The sequence below is a fragment of the Phyllostomus discolor genome, chromosome 9 (assembly GCF_004126475.2).
Source record: "Phyllostomus discolor isolate MPI-MPIP mPhyDis1 chromosome 9, mPhyDis1.pri.v3, whole genome shotgun sequence".
NCBI lineage: Eukaryota > Metazoa > Chordata > Mammalia > Chiroptera > Phyllostomidae > Phyllostomus > Phyllostomus discolor.
The window spans coordinates 10,928,704-10,943,012 of NC_040911.2; the positions used below are offsets into that span (position 1 = coordinate 10,928,704).

General features: G+C 45.7%; 1 protein-coding gene across 2 annotated transcripts in view; it reads right to left on the reverse strand.

Moving 5' to 3' along the window:
* Positions 1–413: 413 nt before the first annotated feature.
* The window catches only part of MALT1 (MALT1 paracaspase), a 52,176-nt gene continuing 38,280 nt past the window's right edge, over positions 414–14,309 (reverse strand). For both annotated transcript variants that reach the window (XM_028524648.2, XM_028524649.2), the window contains 7 exons: positions 9,160–9,337; positions 8,148–8,222; positions 7,255–7,382; positions 5,476–5,625; positions 3,802–3,959; positions 2,554–2,679; positions 414–1,235 (listed from right to left, as the gene is read on the reverse strand). In XM_028524648.2, coding sequence (XP_028380449.2) covers positions 798–1,235; positions 2,554–2,679; positions 3,802–3,959; positions 5,476–5,625; positions 7,255–7,382; positions 8,148–8,222; positions 9,160–9,337 — 1,253 coding nt within the window. In that variant the 3' untranslated portion in view covers positions 414–797. The remainder of the gene's footprint in view (positions 1,236–2,553; positions 2,680–3,801; positions 3,960–5,475; positions 5,626–7,254; positions 7,383–8,147; positions 8,223–9,159; positions 9,338–14,309) is intronic.

Sequence of the window (14,309 nt, forward strand, 5' to 3'; positions counted from 1 at the left end):
GTCCAGTGTTCGTGAGGTTCAGGCAGGCGGACGCTGGGTTTCCCCGGTCGCACGGTTAGCCCCCGTCCTGCTGCCCAGCTTCCACAGAGACACACATTTTGTCACTGCTCATGTGCTTTCTTGACCTCAGACCAAAAAACTTCAGCTTGTTCTACGTAAATTTACATGCAAACCTCTTAACTGACATTGGCGGCCAAGCCCTATAATCTCAGACTAAAGCCTGCGCATGTCTAGTTTACGTGCAGATACGTAAGATCCCACAGTCTTCACCCGTATCTGCGCATGCGCTGCCCGTCCCCCGAGCCCGTCGGAAAGGCGGTGTGTGCGGCAGAATCCCGGGCCAGACACCCGGGGGTCGCAGCGCCGGCTCCCACTTGGACCAGACGCCACGGTGTGTTCCTCCCCTGATCAAATCCGGGCGAGCCTGAGCATCACAGAGATCCTTTTTCTGGCTCTAAAAACGCAAGGATTTATTCCACAGGGATGCCGTTCCCAGTGTTCTCCCTTCGGGGTGGTCAGAACGGAAATACTTCGGTTATGTACAAACGAACACGCCCACATCCGTGCCTCCCTCTCGCAGAGCCAATCGGCCGAGGCCTTCGCCGAGAAAGCAGGACGCGGAAGTCTGCGGTTGAACAGCAGAAATCCAGCGGCTCAGCTCCGAGTCCTGAGCGCACCAGGGGCGGCTCTTACTTTTCCTTCCTACACGCACGTGTGCTTTCCCAGAACACCCCACTTCCTACAAGTGCTGTGGCGTCGGAGGCATCTGGCAGCTGTAACTTTCAAAAGCGAGGAGGTCACTTCTCAGAGATCCTGAGCCCCTCGGAGAAGTTGAACGGGATCTCGTCGGTGGTCTCGACGGGCACGTTACTGCCCCCGAACGGAGACGAGTACCGGTGCGCGTGGTGACTGGAAATGAATGCGTCCGCAGTCCGGCTGCAGTGGCAGCTGTCTGACGGCGGGACGCTGCTGCCGGAGTCGCCGAGATGCGAGTGGTAGACGCCGAGGAAGGAGTCCTGCGAGGGGTGGTAGAGTCCGGCCGGGGCGGGCGCGGAGCTCGGGTAGGGGCCGTTGCACATGACGCAGGTCTGGAAGCACGTGTTCCTCCCCGAGCCTCGGTGGATGTCGAGCTTGGCAATGAGAGGCTTCCCCACGTTCACCTCCTGCTTCTCCTCGATGGTGTCTTCCAGCCCCGAGTACTGATAGGACAAGCACACCGTGAAGATGAGCTGTTCCTGAAATGGGAAAGGAGAATGGTCTGTTACTTTCATCAACCGTGGAACCTCCTCGGTCTTCAAGGACCCCTGACACAAGCACAGAAAGAAACAGACAACAGCGGACATCCGCCAGCAACCCTCCTTTTCCAGGTTCAAGACCCCGGGGCCTCCTTCACTGCGCTGGGGCGTCCAACCCTCGGCCCGCGGGCCACACGCAGCCCAGGATGGCCGTGAATGTGGCCCAACTCAATGTCACAAATTTACTTAAATCACTATGAGATTTTGTGTGTGTGTGTGTGTGTGTGATTACATGTCACAATGTATTGTGTGCCCCAAGACAACTCTTCTTCCAGGGTGGCCCAGAGACGCCAAAAAGCTGCACACCCCCGCCACCTTCATCCTGAGGTGGCAGGATGTCCTGAGAAGGGCCAGCTATCATCATCTTCCTCCTCCCTCAATCAATGCTTTGAATGAATATAATTCTAGTTCTTACAATTGAAAGTAGTCAGGATTACAGAGGTCTGGTATTACATCCTTGACGAAGGGTGAAAAGGTATTTTCCAAGAGGTGGGGCTTCAGAAACTTTCCCTTCCTTACTATTAGAGACAGGGAACGATCCTTTAAGGAAACCAAAATCTGGCTTTATACCCAAGTCAAAAGATCAGCAGTTTTTAAAGTACTGTGCAGTAAGAATCCGCAATCACAGGCGGTATAACCGCATCAGAAAATGGGCTGATGTGCACAGGCAGAAGGAGAGTGTCGATTAGCTATGACCAGGGCCACCACAGGTCTGTGTCTGCTGTCCCCCTGCAGCTGTCACCGGTGCCCACGCCACTCCCCGAGTTCTGGCTGACGCATTCCGTGGTCGTGCAGCTGTATATTGGTTAAAAATGCAGGCTGGCAAGGATATGCTTTTATGAGAAAGCTCTACCATGTAGAGGTAGTGTCTGATTTATGAGTTAGCAGGAAATGAAAAAAAAAAAGATCAAAGTAATTACTAATTCTAATTTGCTGCTTGTTTTGTAGAAAGTCATAGAACTAGGAAATGATTATTTGAAAGTGCTGAGATATTTAAGAGCAGACTACGCTCTGTCCCTAGCTTTTCAACAACATGGAGGGTAATCACACGCACTGTCACGCCCAAACCCTCAGGACCGCGTCAGAAACGGAATCTAACACAAAAAGGGCCCTTGCTAGGATTCACTGTAGATCACTCGTCTCTACTTCAATTTCACACTCAACTGAAGCAGCACATCCTAGTACAAGGCTCACACGCCAAAACAAATTTCCGCTTTCCTAAAGTTCCCCGCTGGTTATGAACAGGAAAAGTAGTAACCTTTAGTTTCTGCAGTGAACTGAGTCTAGTGTACAGGCAATGCTTGGGAAGCTCCTTTGATACTAGATAGCTGCCGGTCTCTTCAGGTGTCCCTTTATTTGCATCTTTCGGATCAATATCTAGGTCCTGTGAAAACCAATCAACATCATTAATGAGATCAATGGAAGTCCCAGCATCATCCACGACAATAAGGCATTTTAACGGGTCTTGTTCTCTCAGGAATATTGGCCTAAATAATCATTTATCCCGGACCAAAGAAACAATGAGTGCAACGCTCTAGTAATAATAGGAACTTTAAATTCTGCGACGAGACATTTAAAAAGTTAGCTCTGAAAGGACAGTTACTTTCAAACTACCCCTAGAAATACTTCTTAACCTACTCAAGGTTCCTTTTAATTACGAGCCCCATGCAGTGACTCCTGGATTCTCTCCTTCCTCATCCACCACTCCTGGAAAGGTGCAGAAGGGTTTATGTGACTCGGCCGTTGAAGAAGAATGAATGGACACCCCGAAGGCAGCCCTTCCTTCCTCCTCCTTGTGGAGCCGAGCCTGGCCGAGAGCAGCTCCGCTCTGCACCTCCAGTGAGAAGACCCGATTCTGCACTGCCCGGCGCCCAGGGCACCCGTCCCGGTCTGCGCTGCTGCAGCTGGGACAGGGCTAACTCCGGGGTTCCCTGCTGCGCCACCTGTTTTCACGCTAAGTAACCCCCTCCCCGGAGGCTTCATCAGGAGTGAGGATGCTGTTTTGGGTTTGTCTGGCTCCTTGCTTCCTTCTCAGCTTCCTACCCCTCTGCAGGAAGGAGCCGCACTGTTCCTGGGCTCCTTTCAGCAACACACAATCGTATCTAAGTGTTTGCAAAGAACAGAACTAGGCTTCTGTTCCACCATACCTTGACCAAAAAGACTACTGTAATAACTCATACTGGAATGAACGGTTTTTAAGTGGAAAGTATTCTTCACATATGATTAGCGTAACGTTTTATTCCTTCACATTTGATATCCTGTTGAGGGTGTGGGAAATTCCTAAGTGAACTTTAGACATTTCTAAACTTAACAAATTTAAAGTATGGTGGCAATGAGCTTTCAAATAACATGGCCATTGTTACTAAAATACAAGTATTTATATATGTTATATATATGTATATTTTTAAAAAATATTTACCAACTTCAAGTCTTCCAAAATTTAGTTTTTAATAAGTGAGCATATTGCTTATTAGATTTTACATTGAAAAAAAAAGGCGGGACTTACAAGCGGAAAATCGGTGACGTAGGCGTCGCACATCATTATGTCGGGCGGCTTGTGGACGATGCTCGTGTAGATGACCATGACGTTGGAGAACTCGGCTGCAAACCCTAGCTGGACCTGGACGCCACACTGAAACCGCAGACACATGCTTTCGGGGAGCTCTGAGGAGGAACCGTGAGAATCAGCTGTAAGTGGTTATTCAGAGTGAACTCCGCTGACGGCAAACAGCAAACAAACGTTCTTTATCGGGTTATTCTTTATACAGTGAGAACATTTTCTCTTGCTTAAAAATGTTACGTAAGTAACATATGAAGGGGGACCCCAAAAAACCCCGGAACTATCTTCTGAAGGGCGGGTCCCTTGTGTGTAGTACAGGCTTCCCCCACTAGGTGGGCGTTCTAGGAACCTGTCTAAAAAAAAAAAAAAACAGAAAAAAAAAAAAGCCCAAAATATGGTTGGTCAAGCAATAAAAATCTTTCATTTACTGTTCCCTTGTCATTCTTATCCCTTCATATATGTAATTGTAAACTTTTTTTCCTGTTGCCACAGTTTTCACGAAAACAGTGTTTGATGAAGCATAACGCCACTCGGTGGTCTGCCGCCTGTCACAGTTAGGCTGCTGTCGAACCCGACGCTTCTGGGTTTCGAGGTTTCTCTACATTCACAGGCCTACGTCCTGCACACACTCAGGGCTCCCGGATGGTCGGAGACGGCCATTGGACGGCTCCTCACAACCACGACAGCTCTCCATCCACACAGAATATAACCCCCCCAGCTTCTCCGCTACATGTCCACAAGGTAATGTTCGTTTTCAAAATGTTTACCTATGTGATGGGGTAAAAAGACCTATGCCTTCATAGATTTAATTCCCTTTTCCATGATTACTGTTTTACTTTGCCATTTTCTAATATTTGTTTCTTAATTATTAATAAATTCTCAACTGTGTGAACTACTGAATTTACATCCTTTGATTATTAAGGGGTGTGTTAATGTTTGTTTTACTATTTTGCATTTGAGTTCTTTATTATAAAAATTTTCTACTTATAAAATTTGTTACAAATACTTCCTATTTGACCATTCGCTTTCATTTTATAGAAAGGTTTTGTTTGCTGTTGATCTTTACCACTGCAATTTTGTTACTGCTGATTAGAGATTTTTTTAAAATTTTCATTTATTTATTTTTAGAGAGGGAAGGGAGGGAGAAAGGGAGAGAGAGAGAAACATCAATGTGTGGTTGCTGGGGGCCATGGCCTGCAACCCAGGCATGTGCCCTGACTGGGAATCGAACCTGCTATGCCTGGATCGCAGCCCGTGCTCAATCCACTGAGCTATGCCAGCCAGGGCTGATTTTTGAAATAGAACATTTAACAGCTCACCTACAGGCCAATCTAGAGGACTGTATATTAGACACACTGAAAGTCATTTTTAAATGATCCTAGTTTGATGTCACTAATGGTAAACAGGAGTGAAACAATTTACAGCTTCCAGCATCTCGTGCATCAGTGTAACACCTCTGAGGAAACATTTGCAGAGACCCGTGCTCGCCCGCTAGGCTGAAGTATCCTCACTGCGAAACTGGGAGGGAGCTGCGTCCTCGGGGGGAGAAACACTTCGCCGCTGCGCGACTCAACGCCAGCACGGCAAGGGCGCGCGAGAAGCAGACGTGAGCACACGTACCGTGTGCCTTGGCCCACTGCAGGTTCCGCACCAGGGACTCTGCGGAGTGCGCCGTTCCTTGTATGGGGTCCGTCAGTGCCCGCTTCTCCGACAAGCTGCTTCGGATCTCTAGGGCCTGCTTGCCTTTGGTGAGGTGGCATTTGCCCATATCTAAAGACAAGAAGCAAACATCATTTTTGACCAGAATCCTTTCATCCCATTTTAAATGCTCAGGCCGAGGACTCTCCTGTGAATCGGGTTACACTCCCCACATCATTTATTCACTCAGCAAACAGTTACTAAGCACCTCAACGTGTCAGGCACAGCTCCCCGTGCTAGGGATACAGCAGGAGGCGAACAGATAAAAAAAGTGCTGAACCAGCTCACTTCTAAGGGCCCCTCCCTAGCTTTTATCTTACTCTAACCCTCATAACGAAGCCTCGAGACCCTCCGCCTGGATTCGCAGAGAGCTGGGAAGTGCATTTCTCACTAACGGGCAGGCGCCGTGATGATGTCTTTGCTCTGCTGAGAAACAGATTCGGTGAGCAGACACAGGGCTCGACACCTCTGAGAAAGTTTAAGTATCCTGTCTTTACCACAGATTTCTTGATCTTCTAAAAAGGAAAAGTATGTGTTAAAACCACCGGCGTGGCTGAAGCCCGGCCACCGCCCGGCCTAGACCACCGCCCGACGTGCTGGTGCGCTCCCACGCACCCCGTGTGGTGCTGGTGAGGGGCATGCGTCTGAGTGCTGGGTTTTGAACTTAACACGAACGTTACGCTGTGCACATGCTTGGTGTGTGTCGTATGTGGGTGAGCTGGTGCTCTGTACTGAGTCTTAAAAACAGGTCAATTATATGTAGAGTGTAACACTAGGATAACACCTTTTAGGGTCTCTGAGACACCTTCACAGACCTCAGCTTGAAAAGAACTGACATAGTCCCAAGGCTTCAACTGCTTTTTTAAAGCAGCAGCAACTTTTCTTCAAACAAGAGCTAAAATAGAAGCCCGATATGTAAAGCAGGTAAAAGCAGAACCGCTCCGGCTGCAGGAAGCCAGGACGGCCCAGCTGTCTCTGTGACACGGGAACGTGGCTTGGTGACCCCGCTGCAAGACCTGCGTTGGCCACAGCAGGACGATAAACAATGTGGGAAACAGCTGTCAGCAAAACGCTCAGATGCCTGATTCTCAAACTGCCGTTTCTGGAACACCTGTGGAACACCAGGAACGCGCTGGCGAAAGAACTGCCTTCTCTTTGAGATGGCTTCTGAAGTGGTATTTCAAAGCACACACATCTGCGGGCGTGGGGGTGCCCACCCAGTCCCTGACCCGAGCTCGGCAGCCTACGGGCCGGCAGGAAATGCAAGACGTGGTGTCAGACCTCTAGGGTCATGCCTTTAAAGCAAATACTTAAAACCACTAAGCTCATCAAGAAAAAAGCGAACCCAGTTTTTTCCACCAGGGCCTCCCCATTGCTGCACAGTGTCATCCGTCTGGCCCTGCGAGAGAATGCTAGTTACAATGTTTTGCAAACACGCGGACGGACGGACGGCAGCAGGCAACAGGCCCGGAAACATGGGCAGGGCTCAGCCGATCACACTGTCCTTCTCTTTACGTCTGGAGTCCAAGGGACGCCGCACAGGCGGCCTGTCGCTGAGTCAGGAGGGAGGGAACTAAACAGCAGTGTTGCTGAACATTGTGCTGAAGATTATTGTATACAGTGAGTATTAATTCCAAACCCGCACAATAGCGGGCATAAAATAATTACCACACAGAGAACCCTGCATAGCTTTCTCTTTACCTTCTGCGACTTCATCCAGTAACACAGTAATTTTCTTGTCTTCTAATAATCGATCTTTTAAAAATTTCATAAAGATTCCATTTGCCAATCCAGAGTGCTGGATTTCAAAAGCTTCTGCTCCTTGACACCTTAAAAACAGCAAAAAGAAAAAAAAATTCTAAAAGCCAATACTCACCTTGTGGGGCTTCTATAAGTTACTGACGAGACTTCTCTGCTTGTCCGCCTCAGCGGGATATGCTAATTAAAGAGTCCATCTCTGCACAAGAACGATATGCTTTGGTGCTTAGTAAAAAGAAAGTGCAGCCCTTGGCTGGTGTAGCTCAGTGGACTGAGAGCGGGCGGTGAACCAAAGGGTCGCCGGTTTGATTCCCAGTCAGAGCACATGCCTGGGTTGGGGGCCATGTAAGTGGCAACCACATGTTGATGTTTCTCTCCTTCTCTTTCTCACTTCCTCCCCTTCTCCCTCCCTTCTCCTTTCTCTAAAAATAAATAAATAAAATCTATAAAAAAAAGGTGCCATGATGCAGTGATTAAGTCAATTATTTAAAATTTGCTACCAAGAATATCAAGGAGGCCAGCGAATGCCTACATATCTATGGGTATTTCTAGGCTTCTAAACTCCAGTGAAAAATTAATGAAGATTAAAAGATTGTGAACATATTCATAAAAGTTTCTGCCCTGGCCAGGTGGCTCAGTTGGTTGGAGCATCATCCCGTACACCAAAAAAGGGTTGCGGGTTCAATCCTTGGGCAGGGCACATACATGCCCGGGTTCAATCCCCAGTCGGGGTGCATACAGGAGGCAACTGATCAATGTTTCTCTCTCACATCAAGGTTTCTCTCCTTCCACCTCCCTACTCCCCATCTTCCTCTATTTCTAAAAATCAAGCTCACGTGGCATATCCAAACACGATGTTGGCCGTGACTTTCAGTGCGTCCAGGATTGGGATGGTGTCGTCGTAGTCATTTCTGTTTCAGAGGCAGGAGGGGAGAAGGTCAGATATAAACAGAAGAAGTTAAAAAGAGCGCAAGTAATAATGTAATAAAAATATGACATAATACTATTCTATCATATGCAATTTAAAATTATAGATTAAAAGTTCTTTTATCAAATCATTTACATCAGGGGTGCCAAACTCATTTTCACCAGGGGCCACATCAGCCTTGCGGTTGCCTTCAAAGAACCAAAATAATTTTAGGACTGTATAAATGTACCTACTCCTTAACCGTTAAGGAGTTGAAATTACATTTGGCCCTTTGAAGGCAACCACAAGGCTGATGTGGCCCCTGGTGAACATGAGTTTGACACCCTTGACCTACATATTTACCAAGAATAATCCAGGGCACCCCACTGCTGAGACAGTGGGCAGTCACCTCTTCTTCCTTGTTAGCACTGAAAGTGGAGTTACCGTGTGAACTCCGGCACTGGATTTTGGCTAGTAATTACTGAGCAAGCAAAAAACTGTCAATCTGAGAGGAATGATCGTTAGTTCCATTCCCTCGTAACTAACACAGGGGCGCAAACAGGTGGGACCTGGGTCAGTTTGGATTTCTGTACCCACACGAGCAGGACTGGCCAGAGTGACCAGAGGCCCCGACGCTAAGGGGGCGTTGCGGTGACCCTGTGGAGAAGCCAGTAAAGTGGTGGACGGAGGCACCTGGGGAGCTGCACGTTTTGCAGTGCGAGTTCAGTTCCTCCCTTTTGTTCCATAGCAAATGGGAAAGAGCTAAAACAATTCATTACACACAGAGAAAATCTATCTTCCTCCACTTTTCTTCTTCACCAGCTGCAACCCATACAATTCGCAGACTGAATCTTGGCATTTGCAGGTTTGCCCTCCGTGGAATTTGCCAAGGCTGACTCTAACTCCCACCAGCTTCACCGACCAGACAGGAGATGGCTCACCTTTTCCTACACATGTCCAACAAGAACACGTTGAGTCCAGTTTCCTTTTCTTGCATCAATTTCAGTATGTTTTGCACACACAGGCAATTTTCAGACCTATACGGGTTTGGGGCGTCAACAGGGACCATAAAGCTGTTTCCAAAGTTTTCATAACCGTGTCCCGCGTAATATAATAATCCTGAAGAGGACAAAAAGGGGCAAAAGTTAATTTTTTTTACATTGCTTTTTTGTTTTAGAGAGAGAGAGAAACATCAACCGGTTGTTCCACTTATTTCTGCATTCATTGGTTGATTCCTGTATGTGCCCTGACTGGGGATCAAACCCACAACCTTGGTGCATCTGGGTGATGCTCTAAACCAACTGAGCCACCCGGCCAGGGCAACAGTTAATTCTAAATCATGGTCTGAACATGTATGCAGCACTCTTTAAAAAATGACTTTTATTTTCTTGAAGTTTAATGCAAACTTATTTAAGTGATTCCCAGTTATAAATATAGTAAATGTTAACTAAAATGTGTGTTGAAAATTGTTTTGGCAACAGTGTTCATTCTAGTACTGTATTTTAAACCAACACCAAGATGTTGTCCTGAAGAGTGCTTTAATTCATAACATAATACATTTATAACCACAGTGGTGTAATGGGGAATGCAATTTATCTCATGACATATTTAAAAAGAAAAAGGCTGACTCGTTTATCTCCTCCGTGAGACCAAGAGTACCTCCTGGGTGGGGGCAGCCTACATTTACCTGTGCATTGCTGGCACACAGCAGGAGCTCAGGAAATATTTAATAGATGAATGAATAAATTTAGATAAAACCAACTGTAATATCAAGCATAAGAAATTCCATAGGCGTTTGGCCTTGACTGGTATTGAGTGCTAGCCTGAGAACCAAGGGGTCGCTGGTTCGATTCCCAGTCAGGGCACATGCCTGGGTTGTGGTCCAGGTCCCCAGTGCAGGGTGTGCGAGAGGCAACCACACATCAATGTTTCTCTGCCTTTCTTTCTCCCTCCCTTCCTCTCTCTCTAAAAATAAATAAATAAAATCTAAAAAAAAATCCACAGGCATTTCAATATAATTAGCAAGGGTTACAACATAAATGTAGCTTTTTCAAAGCAGAAAAGGGAAATCTGATTTACTGGATTATTTCTTTTTTGTTGTTGTTACAAGATATAAATATCATTAATTCTTCATCTAGAGTCTTTTGAGTTAGTAATCTAAAATTTGAGTTAGTTTCAGTAGTCAGTAGATGAGCCATTATTTCTTTACTGAGAAATGATGTTATGAGAACTGTACCACGCCACTCTCAAGATTTTCTTGGAGTTTTGCTTTAGCTGTAAAAACAACAACAACAACAACAACAACAAGAACATCAGACTGGGCTTTGTTATAAGGATACTTGAGAGAAATACTTGTGAGGATGTATCTCCTAAGTTTCAGTCTCTAGAGCCCACTAATTCTGTTATCTTAGAATTCTGGAATGAAACTTCTGTATATGGTATTCTAAAGTAAATACTAAAAAGGCTTTTAGATAGGGAGCAACAGCAACAAAAACACCAATCTTTTGTGGTTTTTGTAGTTACAGGCTCAACTCCTTGCAGAAAATGTGGCTTTGAACACTTAAAAGTAAAAACAGAGAAGAAAAGCTTTATTTGGTCCGAGTATAGGATCCAGGTCTTCTACTTTTATTAAACATGTATTAGAATGACAAAAGTGGTTCCTTCATAGGTAACATTACAGGTCGAAATGACAAAATGAACACACACATTTATGCAGTGTGGGGTTAATTTATAACTCACGTGCCCTGAATATAATCGTGTAGGCATTGCAGGAAGTTAAAAAGAAAAAGAAGACAAAGTTCTTGTCCTCGAGGTTCTTGCAACTCCAGTTCTTGCCACAAAGAAAACCAGCATATAATTAATACTGTAAATGCGGCGGTCAGGGCAATGCTGAACGATGGGGTGAAGCACAGGGAGGAGTACCAGGGTGAGGAGGCGGTAATGGATGGTGTTGGGAGAAAGGGCACAGTGTGGAGAGGCGGAGGGAGAGCAAGGTACACGGTAGGCAAGGAGAACAGAAACAGACGAGGCTCGGACCTGGCATAACAGCGAACGGGAAGAAGACCCATCTGGCGAGGAATTAAATGATCACAGGGGAAAGTAGGAGTGCACAGACTTGAAAATCAGGACAAAGGAGTGGATTTAATTCCCTAAGCAATGAAGGTCAAGTAAGTGATAAGACAACCTACAGAATGGGAGAAAATATTTGCAAATCATAGATCTACAACAACAACTTGTAGCTAGAATATATAAAAGACTCTTATTTTCAACAATTAAAAGGACAAATACCCTAACAACACATGGGCAAAGGATTTGAACAAACATTTCTCCAAAGAAGATATACAAATGGCAAATAAGCACAGGAAGAGATGCCCAACATCATTAGCTATTAGGGAAAGGCTAAACAGAACCGAGGTACCACTTTGCACTTACTAGGGTGGTCAAAATAAAAGCAGACAGACAGTACCAAATGCTGGCAAGGATGTAGGGTAACTTGAAACCTCCTTTATTTCTGGTGAGAATATACAATAGGCACTTGGGAAAGAGTTAGGCAGTTCCTCAAAAAGTCAAACATAGAATTATCCTATGACCCAGCAATTCCACTCCAAGAGAACTGAAAACACGTGCCCACAGCCCACACAAGAATGTGGACACGAATGTTCATTGCAGCACTGTTCACAGTATCCAAACAGAGGAAACCACCTACATGTCCACCTTCTGAGAAGTGGATAAACAAAGTGTGGTATATATCCATGTAATGGGAGGTCATCCAGCCACAAAAATAATGCTAGAACATGGATGAGCCCTGGAAACATTATACTAAGTGAAGGAAGCCAGACGCAAAAGGCCACATATGGAATGATTACATTTCTACGAAATGCCTCAGACAGGCAAACCCTTAGAGACAGGAAGTATATTTGCTGTTGCGAGGGGCTTAGGTGAGAAGGAATGGGGAGTGACCGCTGATGGAAACAGGGTTTCTTTGTGGGGGGGCAAAAATGTTCTGAAATCAGGCACAGCTCTGTGAATATACTAAAAGCTGTGAAAAACTTTTAAAAGGTATATTTTAAAAGTAAAATTTACACTCGGGTACTCAAAATGAGAGTCTATTTCCCATGAGTACCTTACGTTTTCTAGGGAAAGACAGGTGTATTTTTAACCTCCATTATCCTGCTCAAGTTACTCTATCTCCTCTCTGTTCACCCAAATCTTAACGAGTCCTCAAAGTCATCTCAAGTTCAGAACCTCAGCAAGTCATCGGCTGGTTTCTCCTTTTAAGATTAAAAAAAAATTATTTTTAGAGAGGGAAGGGAGGGAGAAAGAGAAAGAGAGAAACATCAATGTACGGTTGCTGGGGGGTCATGGCCTGCAACCCAGGCATGTGCCCTGACTGGGAATCGAACCTGCGACACTTTGGCTCGCAGCCCAAGCTCAATCCACTGAGCTACGCCAGCCAGGGTGGTTTCTCCTTTTCTAACACACGTCCACCTCTCCCTCCTCGAACGCTGCCCAGCAGCACGCACTCTCTGACACCTCATGGCACACTGGCTTTTACGGGCATTTTACAGCTCTATGCATACTTAATTTCTCTGACAAAAAATGATCGCAATCAAGACATTAATCTTATAGCATTTTCAGGGCTTTCAAAGCGCCTTCACATACGAGATCTGATTTTAATCCATGTAACGATCTTTAAATGAGAAAATGAAATTTAAAAAAATTAAAGGATTTGCTTAAAATGATATATCTGATAGGTGTTTGGGCCCCATATACAGCATTCCCCCCCTCTCATTACATTAAGGGACTTATAATTCGAGAGCATAGATCGTGCTCTTCATTTTCGGGATGTCCCTCAATGCCTAGCATGCTCCTTATCTGGGCTACGGATATAATAGCAACTCAGTAAAACCTTAATGAATGTATTACGTTAACAATGCAAGCCAATCAGGACACAGATCCGAAACGGTACCACATCTACAACGGATCTTACTTAGAGGCCACCACCCAGAGAGCCTGGGGAGCACGTGTGGCCGGAACGAGACCCGACTGGGGAAAAGCAGCGACCATCGGGCGGAAGTCTAGCCTCCGCTGTCCGGGGAAGGCTCAGCATGCAGCACCGCACGCCCCGCGGTGCGGGCGCTGGAATGAAGGCAGTCACAACAGAGGACCCTTCCTGTGCTCCAAAATGAGTTATGAAAAGTGTAAGCATTTCCTATCAAAATCTACCCCCAAATTATACTGCAGGAGACTAGACGTTTTTATGGAAAATAAACTAGACCAAATCATTGTATTTAAACATTCCATCTCTAGTCCTGCTTGTTATTTTAATGAACTATCCCATTACTCAAGGACAGAAAGACAACACCTTTATAAATGACAAAGAATTTAACATGGGTAGAAATATAATCCTATAAATTAGATAGATAGATTTTTAGAGAATTTTATTTCTTGGGAATTTGATTTCCAAGAATACATTTTGTCAGAGATACTATTTTCATCTCCAGAGAAAATAACTGTTTCCGATGTTCGACTTCCTCACTCGAGTTAGACTGCAGTGCGCCCAGCACAGCGCACTGATGAGACGACCGCCCCCCCCTCCGACCCCCCCATCATCATGGTGCACTCACACGGCCCTTACTGTGCACCAGGCACTGTTCAAAGAAGGCGCTTCATTAACACTTTACCTCATACAACCCTCATGAGCTGCATCTCATAACAAAGTTGGTAATACTACCACCCCCCACCCTTTTACAGATGTAACACCAGAGACACCGAGATGTTTGAGGCCTCATCCAAACTCACACAACTAGTAAGTCAAAGAACCAGAATCTGTATGCTCACTGGGTTAACCAGCGGATAACCAGCAGCAGACTCTCTGTACAATCTACTGCTGGCTTTCTAGGTGACGTGGCTCTCAGGGAACAGAAAACGTCCATGCACTGGTTTCTCATGGCTTCACTGCACTACCACTGGAAAAAAATAACCCTTTTTTTTCAAGTGAAATCTTAGGCTGAACCTTAATTTATATGAGACATAGAAGCTGGTGTCTCTAACCGAAGCCTGAAGTAGAATGCTACCTAGTTCAAACCCC